Genomic DNA, 20022 nt, shown 5'->3' on the forward strand with positions numbered 1-20022 from the left:
GTAGCCCCCTAGGGAGTACTCTTCTGCACTGTGGTGTGTGCCTCAGTCTACACGTACTCTTCCCTCAGCTCAGCCTCTGTGGGCACAAGTTCTCTGAGCCTGCCTAGAATTCACCGCTCGCTCTTCTGTGTCTTCACTCATTTCCTTTTGTGTTTTCTGGAACTGAACTCAGGCTCAGTGCTTGCTAAACAAAATCTCTACCACGCAGCTGCACTGCCAGGCACAGCCCCTCTGAGCTCCAAGTCCAGCACAACCACAGCATGAGTCCATTTGTTCCCATGCACTACCGTCAGTGGGCACCTCGTTCTTTCCAGGCTGCCTGCCCACTGTGCCTTGGATGGTGTCCAGAGAGCAGCTTGCCTATATTTTTTAACTTGAATTGCTATAACTTTAATTCCTAGGATTTCTGATCAGTTATTATTTTTTGACTTAGATGCTTTCCCTCAACTTGGGGTTTTTTTTCCCCCCCTTGAGGGTTCTTCCTTTGTCCCTTAACTCAGCTCAGAGTCAGGTGCACTTGCTCTGTTATTCTCTTTCTTTGAAAGTAGTCTCACCTTCCAGCTGTGGGTGCTGGTTCCCTTCTAGGGCATCCACACTTCACAGTATTTAATCTGCAGGCTCCTCCAGGGGGAAATTAGGGGTTTTTTTTTTTCTTCCTTCTTTGTACCCACCCTCCCACCCATGCTGTCCTCCTAGTCCAGAGGCCAGGATATTAACAGTCCAGTCCAAAGGCATGCTGCTGAGGACATGCTGTCCACACTGCTGGCCTCCTCCAGGATTCACAGTGCCTAGCGACACGTGCACACTACTGATGCAATGGTTCTCAAAACACTGCTGTGTCCTGTTGCTCTGCTCAGAGCAGAAGATGTGTGAGGCTGTGCTGCCATTTTTTTTTTTTTTTTTTTTTTTTTTTTTTGTCACCTTGAACCTCAAGGAAATGTATTCATCAGATTGGTCTACTGTGGATTGGTGCGGGAGGTCCCACCCACTGTGGGCGGTGCCACCTCTGGGAAGGTGGTCCTGGGAATTAGAAGGAAGGCAGTTGACCATGACACTGAAAGCAAGGCAATAAGCAGGTTTCCTCCACAGCTCCTACCTATGCCCCTGTTTTAGCTCCTACTCTGACGTCCCTCAATGACGGAGTGTGACATGCAAGTGTAAGCCAAACAAATCCTTTCCTCTCCAGCTTGCTTATGGTGACAGTGTTTATCACAGCGATATAAAGCAAACTAAAATGGAGGCCTGGTCAGAACCCTTTTGCCAAAAAGAACCAGTGCCCCTACTGCACTTAGTTCCAACAAACACAAAGCGGAGGCACAGTATGCTTGTCACCCTCCAAGGTCTGTCACCCTACCAGGGCTCCCACTAGGTAGAACCTACCAAAACCTGTTTGCTTAAAGGCCCCTCTAACCTGGCCTCCCAACCCTTGGGCCTTGGGTCAACATGCTCACTGTAGACCTTGGGATGTGGTTCTCCCCGCTTCCCTTCCTTGGTACCTGGGCACCCTAGCCCCATGGACCACAGTAAAAAACACTCCTCCTTATCATGAGCATCCCTAAGCAGACACATACAACTCTGCAGAGACCCAGATAGAACGACACGGCCCTGTCTCCAGAGGCTGAGAGGCCCCACCCCACACCAGAGACTCAATCTTGGAAACCACTGACCTGTTAGAAAGCTAAAGTGTCTGTGAGAAAAAGGGTGTCCATGGAATAAGAAAAGGAACACTCCAGGAACCCAAGGACTGGGCATGGATGTAATTCCTAAGACCAAACTATTCTCTTGGCCAGTCAAGGGAACAAAGGCTCTTCCACATAAGTGGGCTCAGCCTTGCCTCTTCAGAGCTAATCCCCCTCCAGCCTGTCAGTCAACAACGGTTACCATGACAGGTCACCAGCTCATCCTGTCCTGTCACTCTCAGACAAGGTATCCAAGCAAGAACCCTGAAACAGATACATCGGCTACATGACCAGGGGAGAAGGCTCTCTCCAAGGAGAAAGTATCCAGCCAAGAGTACCCAAAACGGCGCTGTCCGAGACAGGAAGTGACCACTTGAGCCAATACGGCCCCATCACACAGACAATGGGCCCAGAGCTGCAGCTTCCCACGAGGCACTGGTGGGCACTGATGGCGGAATGAAAAAGAGAACAGATCAGAAGTTCAGGAAGAGCTCTGGGTTTTTTCAGAGGATAGAAGGCAGTGGCTAATAAGTTGATGAAATGAACCCAGACGACCCAAGGGAACTTCACCCACCACCCCTCCTGTACCCCCAGAGTGGCGACCCTTGGACCTGCCAAAGCTTATCTTTTGCTGCATGGTTCTGTCTGAACGTGGGGCCTCTAAGTTCACCGACTCTTTCCTCGACCCTGGGGGACACGAAAACCAAAGACAGTGCAGGAGCCCTCACCTGAAAGACAGTGAGGATGGCGGCTGGGAAGGTATCAAAGTTGGTGGTCGGAGTCTCATCCTGGAAGTTGAACCTGAGGAGAAAGAGAAGCCTTGAGTAGAACGAGTCCCTATCAGGAGCCCGGGGACCAGTCCCTTAACGTCGGCGGCGGGCTCGTTCCCGGTGCCCTCAGCATCCTCAGGCCCTCTGGAGGACCTTCAGGAAGGAGGCAGGCAGACAGGGCCTGTGGTGGCAGTGTCTGCTCTGAGCTCCGCCTTGCCAGGGGCTGTGGCCTGCCACGCCCCCGCCCCCCGATCCTGGGCTACTTACTGTCCCCCAAACAGCTGCATCCCCAACAGAGCGAAGACCACGATGAAGAGGAAAAGCAGGAAGAGAAGGCTGATGATGGATTTCATGGAGTTGAGGAGGGAAACCACCAGGTTCCTCAGGGAATTCCAGTACCTGTGAGGCAGGAAGGAGGGCTGACACCTAGCCGGGCCACCCCAACGCTGTGTCACCGGCATCCAGACTCTCTGTGCTCCCCCTTGAGCTCCGGCCTCCACATGAGGCGTGCACGTCCCCAGGATCAAAAGCCACCATCCTTTACTCTCAATCCAGCTGTGAGACGGCAGACAGGCGCATGGCTGCAGTGCTGGCCTCACCTTCTCCCCCCAAACTGCACTGTTGTTAACAGAAAGGAGCCACTGCCCGTCAGGCAGCCAGGTCCTAACCCAGACTTTGCGCTCTCCAACCCTCCAGCTCACAGTGGTGCTTACCCTTCCAAGGCTGCAACCTTTCAATATGGCTCCTCGTGTTGTGGTGACCCTAACCATAAAGTCATTTCACGGCTTCTTCATAACTGTAATTTTGCTACAGTTGTGAATCATAAGTATATGATATGCAGGGTACCAGACAGATGACTGAGAGGAAGGGGTCATGACCCACAGGCTGACAACCGCTGCCCTAACTCCTTCACACCCAATGTTCAATTGGCCAGCCAAGATATGGCTGACCTGGCATTTCTTAAGGTCCCTTTCACCGTACCCCTCGAAGAGAAAGTAGGATCCCCTCATTTACAACCAGTCTTCGTGGCATAGAGTTTGCTGCTAAGTGATATCCACTTGTCATCCCAGCCTCTAGAATGTGTCTCCCAGGAGCCTTCGGCCTCCCCCCAGGAGGTATGCCACCTGCCTCTGCACCTTTAACCTGCTACTCTGTCACCCTGACACAAGGGATGATCCACGGCACAACAGATGCCAGCCTCCCTGTGCTCACCCGTTAGGGTCTCCCAGGAGCCCTACTGTGCTCTCCTCCTCCCAGGACCCCATGCCAGTGACCCAGCCATCCTCCACAGCCTCTCTCACGAGAAACATGAGTAGACTCTGGAGAATGAGAAAGCTCTTGAATCGTCTAGCCCTCCAGTTTGGAAAGAGCCAACCTCCCTTAGGGTCACTGACCTCCTTGGGAGGATCTGAAGGCCAAGGCTTGGGTGAAGGCGTATTTCTGGGGCCTCTCTTACAGAACACCACAGGTGCTCACGGGAGAGTCGGGACAGCTCGAAGGACATTGCTTAGCAGGTTGTGACCCTAGCTGGACAAAATCCCTGCGTAAACCTCTCTTTCATTGATGCATCTCTGTCCTCAGACAGTTTGGAGTTGAAAATAGTTGGGAAGGACCCGCAAAACTTCCGTCTACCTGGGAAGTAACTGCAGCTCCGTGCCACAGTTACCGCACAAAGCACAGGGACCTCTGAAACAGGGCAAGCTCAGCCCACACCAGCTTGTACTGCTGATAAGACCATCCTGGAGAGGGCGCTTCTTCCTCCCGCTCCTCCCACCTGCGTCTTTGATGGTAAGCGGGTATCCGGCCCATCTCAGGCTCACACACTTCACACCACCTCCCTGGGCTTCAGTCTCCTTGTGGACAAATGAAGAGACTTTTCTTCCAGAGTTAAGACTTATGTGAAATGGAACTAAAGACACAGCCTCGTTACTATGGTAACTACCAACGCTGGGACTGGGAAGGTGGAGAAATCAAGGTGGGGGAGGAGCCATGTAGGCACTAGGCTGGCTGCCCTGGGGAAGGGCCACCAGGCCTCCCACCCTCTGCACAGTGGGTGGGCAAACCTGGGACAGACAGGACAATGGGAAAATTTCTGATTTCTTTTTGTTTGTTTGTTTTTCTGTTTTTTTGTTTTGCTTTCTTTATTTTTATTAGCACATATTCATAAAGACATTTCTTTCAGATATATCTTTGTTTTGTTTTGTTTTTTTACCGTATCCACCCCTCACTCTCTCCAGCTTGTTCCTTTCCTGCCTTCAGACAACCCTGTCTCTGTTTTGATGTTGTGTGTGTGTAGAATCCACAAATGGGAAGAAACAATGCAGTAAGTGTCTTTCTGAATCGGGCTTATCCTGCTTACTTAATACAATGGCCACTAGTTGTATTTTTTTTTTTTTTTAAACAAACAAATTTTTGGCTTCTCTATTCACCATAAAGTCACCTTTGAAGGCCTGGAAGATAAAACGAATAGTGGTATAAAACTGCAGGTGCGACAAACTATAAAGAAAGCCAGGGAGTTGACAACCCTAAGGCCACCGTAAGGCCCAAAGGCTGTTGCCATGGTGTCCCTACGTGAGCTGTGTCACAACCAATATTGTCTTTAAACCAGTGAGCCACATAGTAAGGCTGCAGACACCAGCCATCCCATGCAGTCCGGCCTCACACGCTGCCTCTGTCCACTCCCCCAGCCAGGGCCATGGAGATAACATACTTTGTGACTTTGAAAATCCTCAGCAGTCGGAGAGCCCGCAGCACGCTGATTCCAAAGGAGGTTCCTGGCTTGATGGCAGCCCAGACTACTTCAAAGATACTCCCCACGATCACCTGAAACACACAGCACCAACAAGGGCACATCTCTATCTGGACACACACACGCATACACGGGTGAACCTGACAAGCGTGTGCAGACTGAGCCAGAGGCATCGGGTGGGTCACATTAGAAGTCTTCACCCATAGACACAGCGAGGCACGATGTGTTTACTGCTTTAGAGGCCACTTGCCATTGAGAGGATTGCTTTCCAAGTAGGAGAACTGAGCATGTTTTAGAAACACAGAACAACTATCGTAATTTAAAAAAAAAAAAGTTCCCTGGATGGGGAGGCCTGGTGGCACTCAGAGGAAGGATAGCAGGCTACCAAGAAGAGACTTGATACCCTATGAGCATATACACAGGGAGGAGGTCCCCCTCAGTCACAGTCATAGGGGAGGGGAGTAAGGGGAAAATGGGAGGGAGGAATGGGAGGATACAATGGATGGGATAACAATTTAGATGTAATATGAATAAATTAATAAAATATATTTTTAAAAAATAAAAATAAAAATAAAATTTTTAAAGGCAGTTTTGGAGCCAGAGAACAAGGGCTGAGTAGCCTGTCAGTGGAGGTGTAAAGTACCCTGGACACTGAGAAAACTGCCCATCAGGACCTACAAAAACACAAGGAAACCCTTGCTGGTCAGCAGAGGAGGTGTGTGCCATGGCATCTGGGCAAGACATTGGCCACAGTTGCTGGTAGAGGGAGGAAGAGTAGAAAATAAGCTCGGAAACCCGTGAGGTATAATCTGCAAGTTTCCAGGCCGAGTGCAGAGGACTGCATGGACTCTGCTTCTGCTTGGGTCAAATGTAAAAGGCAAGAACAACCTAGCAGAAGGGAGCCAGGACCGGGTGCTTCAGAACGTGTCCAGCCTTCACAGATACCAAGTGGTGCCAACGCTGAGAAAGGCCACGGTCTGCAGGTGATGGCAAAAAAACATCCTGACTTCAATTTGAACCTGAAAACAGCTAAAGGCAAGTCTAAAGGAAATCAAGTGACTCCCCAGCTCGGCCCTGGTTGGTGTGTGCCTCACAGGCCAGTCGTAAGGAGTTGGGGTGTACTCTTCACCTAGGCGGAGCTGGACAAGCCTTCCTCTCCAACTGCTGTCGCTTCCCAGGCTCTAGGCAGCCTACCTGAGCCCCACAGGGTCACGGAGCCCAGCCACTCTGAGTGCACACAGGGAGGGGCTGTGCACAGCTCGGACTCACCCATCAGACGGGGCCCTTTTGAAGAGTCTTACCCCAAAGTCAAAGCAGTTGAAGGAAGACCGGAAGTAGCTTCTGGGCCCCAGGCCATACATCTTCAGGGACATCTCTGTGAGGAAGAGACCCAGGAAAACAAACTCTGCAAAGTCTAGAGAAGTCAGAGAAGAGAAGGTTTAACTCGGGCTCCTCTCACCCGCCTCTCACCCCAGCCTGGCAGTGCCACACCTCTGAGGGTTGTGGGCGTGGTCTGCGTCCCATGGCCTGGCCACAGTTCAGGAAAGGGATAAGGAATTGAAAGGTTCTGAGTCATATCAGTCCCTGTCTGTATGGCAGCAAGTAGTCAGACATCTGTAAGGTCATCTACAGGATCAACTCAGGAGTCAGCTGGAATACTTCAGAAGAGGCAGGGACAGTAAGGCCCGACACAGCCCAACGGCCCTTCTACCTCAGCTCTGCACTCCAGTCTCCACTAAGGATCTCAGCCACCTCATATGGTGGCGCACGCCTGTAATCCCAGCTCTCTGGGAGGCAGGGGCAGGCAAATCTCTGTGAGTTTGGGGCCAGCCTGGTCTACAAAGTGAGTCCAGGACAGCCAAGGCTACACAGAGAAACCCTGTCTTGAAAAACAAAACAAACCATCAGACTTCCCGACAGGTTTTTCTTAGGACCCAAAGTGAGCCACCCTTGATTTTAACTTACTCGTGCATTCCCGGCACCGACTAAAAAGGGAACCTCCCCACAACGCATGCAGCTTCAGCTTCGGAAGGTAGCATAGCTTTCGTAAGTTCTAATCAGGGCAGGAACTCGGACCACAAAGTCATGACAAAGAAGGAAAGGCAAGCTTCCAAGATCCCTGCCACCAGAAAGCCACTAGCCTAGCCATCCCAGGGCCCCTGCAAGCACATACAGTTTCCGATAGATGCCAATGTGCCCCAAGATTCGCCCACAGCCATCTGTCTCCAAACGCGTCAGCTGAGGGCAACTCTGCAGCAGCTGAGCAGCCAGCTCCATCGCATCACTCTAACACATAGGGGGATCCATTTCACACCCCAAGAGCAATGCAGTCCCTTAAACATGCTCTCTGGAGCCAGCGTGAAAACTGTCAGACACCTGCATCTAGCACGGGAGGCTAAGAACTAGGTGGGAGACAGGTCCCTCCCACGTCAGGCTTGACACTGCCCAAGTGACCAACACCTGGCCCAAACGTGTTAATCAACAGGTATGAAGTACAGGAGGAAAGCTACAGTCACACACGCCAGCCTAGAACAGCTCGGTAGGCAAAGGAGACACAGTACAGAACGGAGGGGCCCAACACTCCTATCTGAAGCCCAACGTACCTCCACACCCAAAAGAGCGACTCCTGTGCTACCGAGCTCCCCGCAGAAGTGGGTACCCCTGCCACCCATACACTAAAGTGAGGCTGCCCACGCACTGATCTTGCCTTTCAGGAAAATAAGGGAAAAAGGGTTTTGACAAGAATTGCCGGGCATTAAACTTTCAGAGAAAGAGATCAGAAACACCTCTGTGAAGATGGCCACAGTGTTGTAGACACAACCTCTCTCTCTCTCTCTCTGAGAAGAAAAGGGTTGCTTCCTTCATTCCTGAGTTGTTCCACTCAGCCGGCAGGCACCAGGGCTGCTGGGAGCCAGCATGGCAGCATGGAAAGCGATGCCCATCGCTCCCTCTAGGACTTACAAGCTGAAGGGAAGAAGAGAGAGGTGGCTACACGTGCCTTCTAAGGTCCGTGCAATGGCTCAGTGGTGAAGGCGCTTGTCATCAGGCCTGACAGCCCAAATTTGTTCCCCAGGACCCACATATGCAAAGAGAGAATTAGCTAGCTCCCACAGAAAAAAAATGTCTTTGTTTGTTTGTTTCTTATAGTAAGAGGCCAGTATGCCATAGGAACAGAGGGGACCAAAGGGCTCCCGGGAGCATAAGACTCAACAGCTCTCCCCTTCATTATCCACACTTTGGTTTCAAAGGACCTGTGAGTACCTTGGGATCACCAGGGCATGGGCAGGCAGATGGACAGAGCCCACCTGTAGTGTGGGTCTCCACAGCCTCTGGCAAGCCTGCCTCGCCTCAGTGGGTCAGTCTAGCCACCAAGGACAACAACCTCAGATACTAAGGAGAAACACTCACATCCTGCAAATGCCCACCCTCCTTCAGCAATTTTCCCTCCATGAAGCCAAGAGGGCCAGGACTTCCAGCAAACTACTGAGAAGAGAAAGCATCGAAGGACCAAGGGGTCTGTCCCCTGGCAGGTCGATCTGTGGCCTAGCCCAACTCTGAGGGCACGGCTAGCCTTGTGTCCCTACACCTCAGACAGGCAAGCAGACGATGCCCCAGCATACAGACATAACCTACTCAGACAGTAGACACCCAGGAGTAGCTGAAAGTCTGCTCGGCTAGCACTGCACCCATGGGAAAAGCGCAGACACCCAGGAGTAACTGAAAGTCTGCTCAGCTAGCACTGCACCCATGGGAGAAGCGCAGACACCCAGGAGTAGCTGAAAGTCTGCTCAGCTAGCATTGCGCCCATGGGAGAAGCGCAGACACCCAGGAGTAGCTGAAAGTCTGCTCAGCTAGCACTGCACCCATGGGAGAAGCGCAGACACCCAGGAATAGCTGAAAGTCTGTTCAGCTAGCACTGCGCCCATGGGAGAAGCACAAGCCTGAACGACTGAGAGAACAGGAATCAGATGCTTTGGTTCCCACCCAACCCCAATGGGGGTCCCCGAGAACCATCCAAGAACAATCCAAGTCCTGAGATACCAAACCACTCCGCCAGGCCCTGCTGGCGCAGGACGCACACTATGCCTGACCTTCACCCCACCCTAGGAGCACTAGTCAGGCTGACAGCTGATGCCATCACTATTCCCTCAGCCTCTGCTGCCTCTACACCTTTTCCTTATGAGGCAAGAAATCGATTTCAACACGGAAGTTTAGGAAGCTATAGCCTAGAATCCCACTACCCCCCCCCAACAATATGCGTATGCACACATGCAACTGGCTACCATGGAGCTGTGAGTGCCTGCACCTCACGGGAGCCCTTCAGGGAATGGGCGGGCTCAGTGATCCGCAGAGCAGGGAGTATGGCAGAACACTCAGCAAGCAGGGGTCAGAATGGAGGCCCACTAGGTCAGAAAGGGCCCTCCTGAGTTACTTAGGGAAACCTGTGGCACACAGAGAGAGCCCCTCTGGAGAAAGTGGACATAAACCAGGACCTGTTCCTCCACACCCACTGCAGACAACAAGAATAGAAAGTGCAGCTGAGCCCTGAGGAAAAGGAAAACAACACACTGACAGCTGAGCAGTGAGCGAGCTTAGTAGATCCTTTAACACTTGAGTGAGGCCTGGCGCCATGTGACCTAGAGGGTCAGTCTCTGAGGAGGAGCTCTGATGCTTGACATGCATAGAAGTCTCAAACCTCCAGGGTCTGCCTCTCTGAACTGTAACAGGGACCAGCTGAACGTGACTTGGATCCCAGTGACTGGTGAGGGGCTCGTGGACTTGAGATAACAGGTTGGCCCTGTTGGGGACATGGAAACCCCCCACCCCCCAGTGCAGCCCGGTAAAGAGACAGAATGATCAGGAGATCCCTAGGAGAATGCAGAAGTTCAGCTCTGCCTCCCCGGCATCCGGGATGGCGACAGCAGCCCCAGGCGGAGAGGCAAGATGGCTGAGTCTACTGGTCTGGTTTGCCCCTGGCTGCGCCATGAACCACTCCTCTAAAATAACTCGTTTCATATCATGACACAATCATGGCGGGCATCTAGCCATGTCAACTAAGGCCCGGCACACAGGCTAGGCCCATGGCTGTGCAGCAGAGACGGGGTATCACTCAGAGCATCCAGTGCCAGGGTCTCCAGCTACAGACAGAGTGGCTGGGAAGGGCCCCAGAGGAGGGACCGGAGTACGTACACAGGGCGGTGGTAAGCCGCTGAGGTTGATTATAGTGCACCATGGCCACACACAATGTGTTCAGGGCCACCACGCACAGCACCACCCAGTAGAAGCTCTGCGCCTTCACCATACGCCGGATGAAGAACCGGAACATCTTCTCCTTCCTCCTGAAGTAGGATGAGCTCTCCGTCTTCCCGCTCTTGAGGCTGGCACGGGCAAAGGGAGAGCCTGCAGGGACAAGGCTCGATGAGGGACCGGAGAACAGTGGACTAACCAGGACAAGCAGCCACCCGCCGACAGGATCCCCCGCCGGTACCTGCCCCATCTCAAGCATTCTGAGGACATCTCCCTGACCACAGGCAACTGGGCAGCTTACCTCCACGGCTCCCGAATGGATTCCAGCCCTTTTGCCTATCACAGACTAGGGAGTCCAGGGCCACTGGGTATCAGACCAGATAGGTGATCAACAATCAATGTCTCTGGTCCCCAGAACCCTGGCCAAGTTTCAAAAGGACAGCTCTGACACGGGTACCCTCTGCAAGAACTATGAGATTTTACCCCACCATTAATACCATTTTTGAATGGTGGCCTCAAGGCTCTGCAGTTTCTGACCTTCCTGGATCAGCAACCACTGGCCTCCTGTTTCTCAGGCGGTCCTCTGGAATGCAGCTATTTGTGCTTGTGTTTAGCGGAAGCCTCGGTCCTGTCCAGAGCCCCCTCGTACACTGAGTCCTCTCTTACATGCAAACCATCCTTCATCTCCAAACAGCACTATTCCTGCTCCACCTCGGCCCTTTCCAGCTCTCCTCGTTGGCTTGTGAGTTTGGGTTTTGGCTTCAATGGTTTTTTTCACAGCACCGTTTTCTGACACTTCATCTAAAATATGATCCTCAACCCACTCCCAGCAGTAACCATAACCTTATCACCAACGATCACTGTGTTTGCCACTGAGCCCTGTTCACAGAGGTGGTTCCAATAAATGCCGGCATATGGGTGAAACCGGGAGGGAGCATCTCCTCTGCCTACAGACAAGCGCCCACAGGTACCTGAAGGTTCTGGATGGGTGGGTGTAGTAACGGGCACAGCCGTGTCTAGATATGGCTGTGCTTTCTTCATGTCTGCACTACAGCCCTAGTGTCTGTACTGACGGCCTGGATACGCATTCCTCTGAGAACACACACTGCCCCTCTGCTAAGAACATCTGGGCTTGTGAGTGGATGCAGAGTGGATGATTTACCACATGCAAGTGTGTACACGCCCAGGCTTTCAGTGACACACTGAAAGCATCCTCGGCCTGGGGAAATGGAGCCAAGTGCCCGAGACTCGGAGGACCATCTCCAGCTCAGAGGAAGCCCGCCAGCCGAAGACGCCTCCTTAATAGAGAAGGCCTGGTCCTGGATGCCACCCCAACAAGCACCCACAGAAGACTGTGCTCCCCCACAGCTCCGCACTACTGAACCAGCCTCAGCCTCACACCTGCACCATGTGTGTGGCTACGTCCACAAACCAGGGCTGAATCATACAAAGAAGCCTCTAGGCCAGTGCTGGTGAGGGTTGTAAGTGAGGCACTGCTCTTCCCACGGGGACCGGGGACTGAGGAAGACACAGCATGTTGTGCAGACGAGCAAAGACCTACCAGGCAGAACAGCAGACATGTAGACCAAGGCACTGCCTGAGACCCCACTTACCTACATACTCACATGGTCACCCAGAAATCTGAGCCATACACGTACATTCAGCATACATCTAGGCCCTGGCCAGGCTCACTCTGGTTGAAAACCCAACCAGCTGCTCACATATTTAACAGGCACACGGTAAGAACATGTGTAGATGCACAGGGGACACGCAAACCACTGTGAGTGAGTCACTCAACAAGTCCTCAGGGGAGACATCCAAATCCAGCTCACCATACCATCCAAGAAAGGGGCCGCAAGACTCATGGCTGAAGGCCTCACAGGAATGTGTCTGCTCACAACTACCCAGCCACACACCACACACAATCACCTGTAACAAAGCCACAATCTTCTCCCTACAATGCCCTTGAAGTCCCCCAGCACCTCACTCCAAACACAGAACTCAAAGAGTGAAAGGGCCCTCGGTGTGCAATCTGAAGGCTCTTCTGCTCCTCGGCACCAAAAACCAGACATGCCAGCTGCAGATGTGCTGAGGCCTGGTGCCCTTCAACAGGAAGCATAGGCAACAAGGCCACTGTCCCTCTACCGCTTTGTGAACCTGGATCTCTGGGCCGAATTTCTCAGCAAGCAGCCAATGCGTGTTCACATCTGCTCTGGGTAGTGACTCTGGTGAGATCTCTGGCAAATACACCATTCACACTGTAGGTTATGACTGGGACCCTTTTTCACCTTTGTGTGCTTTCCAGGTGTAGCTTAGTGTCAGCGTGTATTACCCATAGTGAAAGCATGTGTCTTAAGAAAAGCAAGATCTGACACCTTCAAGCTACATGCATTGGAGAGTTCAAATAAGTCACAGATGACAGCAGGGCCCAGTGAGCCAGCTGCAACAGACTCCCTGCACTCAACAAAGAGGGGTGTCGTGAACACACAGGGTCCTCACCGCCCTCATTGGGACTTGTGCAACAGCGCGTATACACAGGGGCATGCATCAGCTAAGGAAGGTACAGGAAGCAAAAGGTAGCTGAGATGCACACTGCCATTACTGCCCGCGACCTCTAAGGAAAAGAGAAGTTTCCAAGCGTCCTTCCAGCCCAGCTGGCTTATCTGAGTGTGTGGCATTGAAAGTTACATGGCCCTGGCTGGTGAGATGGCTCAGAGGTTAAGAGCATTGTCTGCTCTTCCAAAGGTTCTGAGTTCAGTTCCCAGCAACCACATAGTAGCTCACAACCATCTATAATGAGACCTGATGCCCTCTTCTGGCAGGCAGGTGTACATGTAGGCACAGCACTGGATACATAATAAATAAATGAATCTAAAGAAAGAAAGTTACATGGCCAAGCAACATGCCAACACCCTTGGGTCTGTGGGGATGGAAAGTAAGCTGAGAGTTTGTGTTTGTTTGTTTGTTTGTTTGTTTGTTTGTTTTAGTAACCTCAGTTTTTATGGATTTAAGGACAGTACAAGTTAACTGTAACAAAACAAATCTCAGAGAGAGAAAGAACCTGAATAAAAATAGCCCCCACAGGCTCATATATTTGAATGTTTGGCACCCAAAATGTTTATGAGGAGTTAGGAGGTGTGGCCCTGTTGGAAGCAGTGCATCATGGACTGACCCTCTGAAATGGTAGGCTAGGCCCCAAGTAAATGCTTTCTCTTTAAGTTGCCTTGGTCCTGGTGTCTCATCTCTGAAATACAACAGTCAACAAGGACAGGCTTTTTATTTTTAAATAATTGCAACTCTCTGCCATTCAGCAGATGAAAAAGAGATGAAATAGTCATGTGGACAGTGTTTCCACTGATGGCAAGCCTGGACCTGGCACTGAGGGAGAGACGGTGCCAATAGTCCAGTGCCTATGATGGAAGCTACAGTGCCAGAGCCACAGAGGGACTGTGTGCACCAGCAGTCCAGCTATCACCGGGTGATGGTCAAGGGTCTGCACCCTAACCCCAACACTGGCACTACAGAGGGAGAAGCACTGAAGAGACTTAGTGGAGAAGTGACAGGCAGGGAGTCCTCAGGGGGCTCACTGCAGGAGTGCCAAGCATGCAAGGGACCAGCAGTGTGCGGGAGCTCTGCAAAGGTCACCCGCGCTAAATTAGGCGCGGGGCAGCATAGATGGAAACAATTTAGTGACTGACATAATGCATCTCAGTGGGAAAGAAGGAAAATGGATACAGGAGAATATCCATTTGGGGGACAGAGCTGAGACCCAGACACCGGAAAAGGAGCAGGGAACATGACAAATACCAATGTGATCTAGGCGGCAAAACAGAGATGACAACCAGAAACCACAGACATGCCATACAAATAATAAATACGAAGCAGGAAGAAAGAAATCACATCAGACCACAAGACTAGGACTTAATATATATGCCAACTAGCTTTACATCCATTTGACACAAGCCAGAGTAAACGAAGAAAAAGCCTCCGTAAGATCCAGCCTTAGCCGGGCATGGTGGCACACGCCTGTAATCCCAGCACTCGGGAGGCAGAGGCAGGTAGATCGCTGTGAGTTTGAGGCCAGCCTGGTCTACAAAGCGAGTCCAGGACAGCCAAGGCTGCACAGAGAGACCTTGTCTCAAGAAAACAAACAAACAAACAGAAGACGCAGCCTTAGGCACTTCTTTAGTTAGTGACTGATGTGGGTGGTGTCATTCCTGGGCTGGTGGTCCTGGGTTCTATTTGGAAGCAGGCTGAGCAAGCCATGAGGAACACCCGCCAGGCTCCTGCCTTGTTTTAAGTTCCTGCCCTTACTTTCTTCAACGATGGACTATGATATGGAAGCCATATAAACCCTTTCGATGGGCTGGAGAGGTGGCTCAGCAGTTAAGAGCACTGCTTGCTCTTCCCTAGGTCCTGAGTTCAACTCCCAGCAACTGCATGGTGGCTTACAACCATCTATCATGAGATCTGGTTCCCTCTTCTGGTGTGCAGATGTACATGCAGGCAGAGCATTGTATACATAATAAATAAATAAATCTTTAAAAAAAAACTTAAAAAATAAAATAAAATAAATAAACCCTTTCGTCCCAACTTGCTTTTGGTCATGTGCTTTGTTGCAGCAGTAGAACTCTAAGACAATATTCTAAAGAGAAATAAAGAATAAAATAGGAGCCGGGCATGATAGCACATGCCTTTAATCCCAGCACTCGGGAGGCAGAGGCAGGTGGATCGCTGAAAGTTTGAGGCTAGCCTGGCCTACAAAGCCAGTCCAGGACAGCCAGGGCTACACAGAGAAACCCAGTTAATAATAATAATAATTATTATTATTATTATTTATTATTATTATTATTGGAAAAGTACCAAGGAAACGCAGTCTAAAAACACTGATAGCAACAACAAAAGAACAGAACAGTGGCATGATGTCAGACAAAATCAAGGCCTATAATCTCAGCACTTAATCGGTAGGAGCTGATGCAGGAGGATCACCATTAGTTCAATGCCAGCCTGGGCTCCAGACCAGCATGAGCTTCATAGTAAGAGCCTGTTTAAAAAAAAAAAAAAAAGCTGAGCGTTCAGTGGAGTAAGAACAGACGCTGTGCAATGACACAAAGAGCTGAGGAAGCACAGCAACCACAGCCTCACTAACAACTCTAGAATGCAAGGTTACGTGCTTAGAAAAGCATGTGATGGGAACGCCAACAGCAGCCCTCCCAAGTGACAGTTCTACAAGATAGAAACCAAAGAACCAGGAATTTCGATGAACAAACGTGGCCACTCTCGGCTACAGAACATATACTTCTTGTTTATGCCAATGAGACATTAGGATTAGTTACAAACTTTCATTTGAAAATGTATAAGCGTAAGGAGATTTATAGGCCACATTGCCCCATAATTATCTAACAAAATGAGATTAAAGATCATCCGAAGATCATTGCCCCTACTTATCAATTAAGAAGCAGACTCCTAGACAACCGTTGGCTTAAAGAGGAAAGGAAAGAACATGACATGGATGTCAACAGAAAGGACTGTGTCATAGCTAACCTTCACAGAGAGGCAAGCACAGAGCCCAGGGTGGCGCACGCCTTTAATCCCAGCACTCAGAGGCAGAGACAGGCGGATCGCTGTGAGTTCGAGGCCAGCCTGGTCTACAAAGCGAGTCCAAGACAGTCAGGGCTACACAGAGAAACCCTGTCTCGAAGACCATAGATAGATAGATGATAGATAGATAGACAGACAGACAGACAAGCAGGCAGACAGATGAAAGAAATTAGGAAGGTGCTAGAAAGATGGCTCGGTAGTTCCTGCCACTCCAGCAGCCACATGATGACTTATACTCACCTATAGGCACATACATGGTACATATACATATATGCAGGCAAAACATTCATACATATAAAATTAAGGTTTTTTTCAACAAAAAGAAATTAGAAAACTAGAACTGGAGAGAAAGCTCAGTGGTTAAGAATGCTTACTCTCCTTGCAGAGGTCCCCAGATTCAGTTCCCAGCACCCCACATCAGGCGGCGCACTGCCTCCTGTTACTCTACTTCCAAGAGATCCCATGCCCTCTGCCCTCTGCCCTCTGCCCTCTGCCCTCTGCCCTCTGCCCTCAGCCCTCTGCAGGCACTTGCACCCACATGTTACACATAAACTTACACAGACACATACACATAAATATAAGTGAATGTAAATGTTTTTAAATAAATTAGAAAATAATAATCCAAAACAATATAAAAATAATAATGATACACGGTAAATGAGAAAAACAGTAAAATTAAAAATATGGTCAAAGAAATCTAAGATGAGGGTGTTTAACATTCATCAATATATACACGTTAATTCTGAATGACCTTAATAAGTAAAGAAAAGAAACATGAAGATACATTGGGGACCATACGAGCAAAGCTGTGCTGACCGGGTCTGTGTCGGCGGCCTCAGAGCCATGAGCAGCTTGAACACACAACTCGCACATGTCTGTGTGGGGCTGCGCCCAGCCTCCAACAAACATCAATACCCTGCGTCCTCAAGCAGCCAAGACCTTGTGCCCCGACTCAGCCCACAGCCCCATCTCCTATTGAGAGCTCCCCTATCTCTGCTGTGAAAGCCAGAGCTTCCTTGATAGCGCTCTCATTCTCAGACATGCCTGCCTGGACTGTCTTCAAATAGACCTGAAGGCCAAGCATTTACCAAAGCCAGACACGGGGTCCCGCCTATTTGATTGGTACACCAGCCTTCACGAATTCGCTTCCCTGTTCGCTTGTGCTTTTTCCCTGTTCCACTTTGTCTTCAGCATTCCAAGGAGAGACGGCGGCTGCTACAGTGAAAGCCAGATCTGTAGACCAATGGTGGCTGCCTGAAGTCCTTGCTAGGCCCTGGCCTACCTTTAAGCTTTGACATTCTTCATCGATGTTAGCCACATTCCTGTCTCAGGGTCGTAATACCTGTTTCCAGAAGGTTCTTTCTCATAACATTCTTTTCCAGTTCCTTACTCAAATGATATCCTTCCTCAGTCACAGTCATAGGGAAGGGGAATGGGGTGAAAGCGGAGGGAGGGAGGAATGGGAGGATGCATGGGATGGGACAGCAAATGAGATGTAATAGGAATTATTTTATTTTTCAATTAAAAATAAATAAATAATAAATAAATAAAATAAAAAACAATAAATAAATAATAAATAAATAACAACAACAAATGATATCCTTCATCCTGAGACCATCTATGGCCTTTCTGCTTGAAACCGGAACACGTACAGACCTTTCAGACCCTGCCCTTCCCGAGTTTTTCTTCCTTCAAACACAGCTCCAACTGATGGGCTACATGTTTTACTACCATCCGCCTTATCCCCAAAGCCCCAAAGCCGAGGGCCCTGACCATCTATCTGCTCAACACAACAACTCAAACACGCCTCAAACGACTCCTAGAATATTACAGGTATTTACTAAATATTTGTTGACTGAATAAACACACAAATGACTAAACACAAAAGGGCCTGAATTATTAAGAGACTACTACAGGCAACTCTATAGAAACAAAAAACAAGATTTCTTAATGAGGTGCCAGCTACAAAGCTGGCCCAAGCCCACTCCCAATCTCCTCTGTTTCTCAGGGACCACACGGGTCGTCAGTTTATCTCACTAATAAACAATTCTAGTGTTCTCCATAGTATCATGTTTTTCAGAATTCTTTTGAGAATGTCTTACACACTGTATCTTAATCATAGTCCCTTCCTGCTTCTCCCTCAGATCCCTCTCTTACTTCCCCACATCCTCCAAACTGCATGTCCTCTTTCCCTTTATTTTTTTAACAACCCAAAAATTCACTTTGTGCTACCTATATCTTCATGGGTGTGGGGCCGTCCAATGCAGTGTGGTCAGCCAAGCAGGGGCCACACAATTCTAACAGTCATTAGATGTATATACAGCACAGTAAAAAAAAATTTTTTCAAAAATTCTAATTCAATTTACAAAATCAGAACGTAGGTAAAACAATAAAGAAAAGTATCTAAATCTAACAATAATTTTTAAAATTAGATTTAGCTCTGTAATACACATCGGCCTGCCATTACTGTAAAATGAACACAAGCAATTCAATCAAAAAGTAAATAGTGTATCCACTAATTCAAGGTAACAAAAGGGTCAAAGTTATCAGCAGTTAGTAAAACAAGAATTGCAATCTCTGTCAAATACTACAGTGTGCTCATCCAACTGGACTCAAATGGCCAAGCACGATGGTGCATGCCTTTAGTCCCAGGACTTGGGAGGCAGAAGCAGAGGCAGGTGGATCTCTGAGTTCAGGGCCAGCCTGGTCTATGTAATAAGTTCTACACATCCAGAGCTAACAGAGAGACCCTGTCTCAAACAAAACAAAACAAAACACCCTGGCACTGAGGTAAAGGGCCAATATCTCTTTCAAACGGTTAATGAAAGACAGTAACATTGGAATTCTCAAAAATGCAGAATGCCTACCCTTGGCAAGCCTATCTGTAGAGACAAAGACACTGGTAAGAAAAGACAAATGATTATGAGAATTTAGGGCAACATTTCTCATGAGGGGGAAAAAAAAGGAGGAAAGAACACGGCGAGGCTGCATGGGAAGCCAGAAGAGGGAGTGAGGCACAGACACCAACAAACAGGGACCAGAATCCAACGGTGACCTCGGTCTGGGGCACTCGGACTGTGTGAGAACTAGGGGGCCAGGTGGGTGTGCCATGTGGCCCCAGCACCACTAGGGTCTGCACTTCCCCTACAGAGCTGCAGGAGACCCTGGTTGATCCTGGCAAAACGAAGCATTACTAAGGTTTCCAATGGGGAGATGCCGGGGCGGGGTTGGCACTAAAGGAACTAAAATTCCTAGCTCCACAGGAAAAATTAACCAGTCTCTTTTCACTATTTAAGACGGAGGACACAGAGCCAGGGTGCTATGGGCCCATGCCAAGGAACACGAGGATCATGGGAAGACAAGCAGAAACCTTCTGTCCTTCCATCCCAGGTTCTCTGACCACGGGTTATAACCGAAAGCAGCGGCATCCCAAGAAGGTACCGCAGGGAGCGATGGGGCAGCATAGAGGAAGAGCCCCAGGAGCGGCACCGGAAGGTTCTACTGTAGGACATAGCTGAACTCTGCGTCCAGTCAGGGGGGCGCCACCGTGTCAGGAGGCGGTTTCAGAGACTCACCCACAGCACAGAGGTCTACAAAGCGGTCCTCCCCCTCCTCGGCGTGGATCAGGTCATTTCGGCTCTTCTTGGTGGCAGCTCTCTTCAACACTGCTTTAAACAACAGGCAGTGGGGACCAGTGTGAGCTGTAGCATCAAGCAGCCCACCTCAAGGTGTATTTCAGCTGTGTGGTGTGATCTCTCCTGAGAAGGGTCCACTTTATCCCAGCTCCTGTCCTCACGGTGAGGCACAGCAATCCCCTGACCCTGGTGTGCAAGCTCTTCTCATTCCTCACACAGAAGGGTCATCCTTCTCTTCCGTCCAAGACAAGGACACAAGGAAGGCATGGCCACCAAAAAGACTAGGCATATCCGTCTGGGGCAAGGCCAGAGATGCAGAGGGGCTGGCACAGATCTGCTCA

At 50.0% G+C, this 20022-nt stretch overlaps 1 protein-coding gene across 1 annotated transcript in view; it reads right to left on the reverse strand.

Annotated features, from left to right (window-relative positions):
* Positions 1–20022, reverse strand: part of Cacna1b (calcium voltage-gated channel subunit alpha1 B) — a 174103-nt gene that overhangs the window by 98716 nt on the left and 55365 nt on the right. Inside the window, exons 10-15 of the mRNA XM_051166217.1 lie at positions 19622–19711; positions 10389–10598; positions 6500–6612; positions 5160–5272; positions 2717–2848; positions 2408–2480 (exon numbers count right to left, since the gene is read on the reverse strand). Of these exons, the coding sequence (XP_051022174.1) occupies positions 2408–2480; positions 2717–2848; positions 5160–5272; positions 6500–6612; positions 10389–10598; positions 19622–19711 (731 nt within the window). The remainder of the gene's footprint in view (positions 1–2407; positions 2481–2716; positions 2849–5159; positions 5273–6499; positions 6613–10388; positions 10599–19621; positions 19712–20022) is intronic.

This window comes from Acomys russatus, chromosome 24 (genome assembly GCF_903995435.1).
Source record: "Acomys russatus chromosome 24, mAcoRus1.1, whole genome shotgun sequence".
NCBI classification, from domain to species: domain Eukaryota; kingdom Metazoa; phylum Chordata; class Mammalia; order Rodentia; family Muridae; genus Acomys; species Acomys russatus.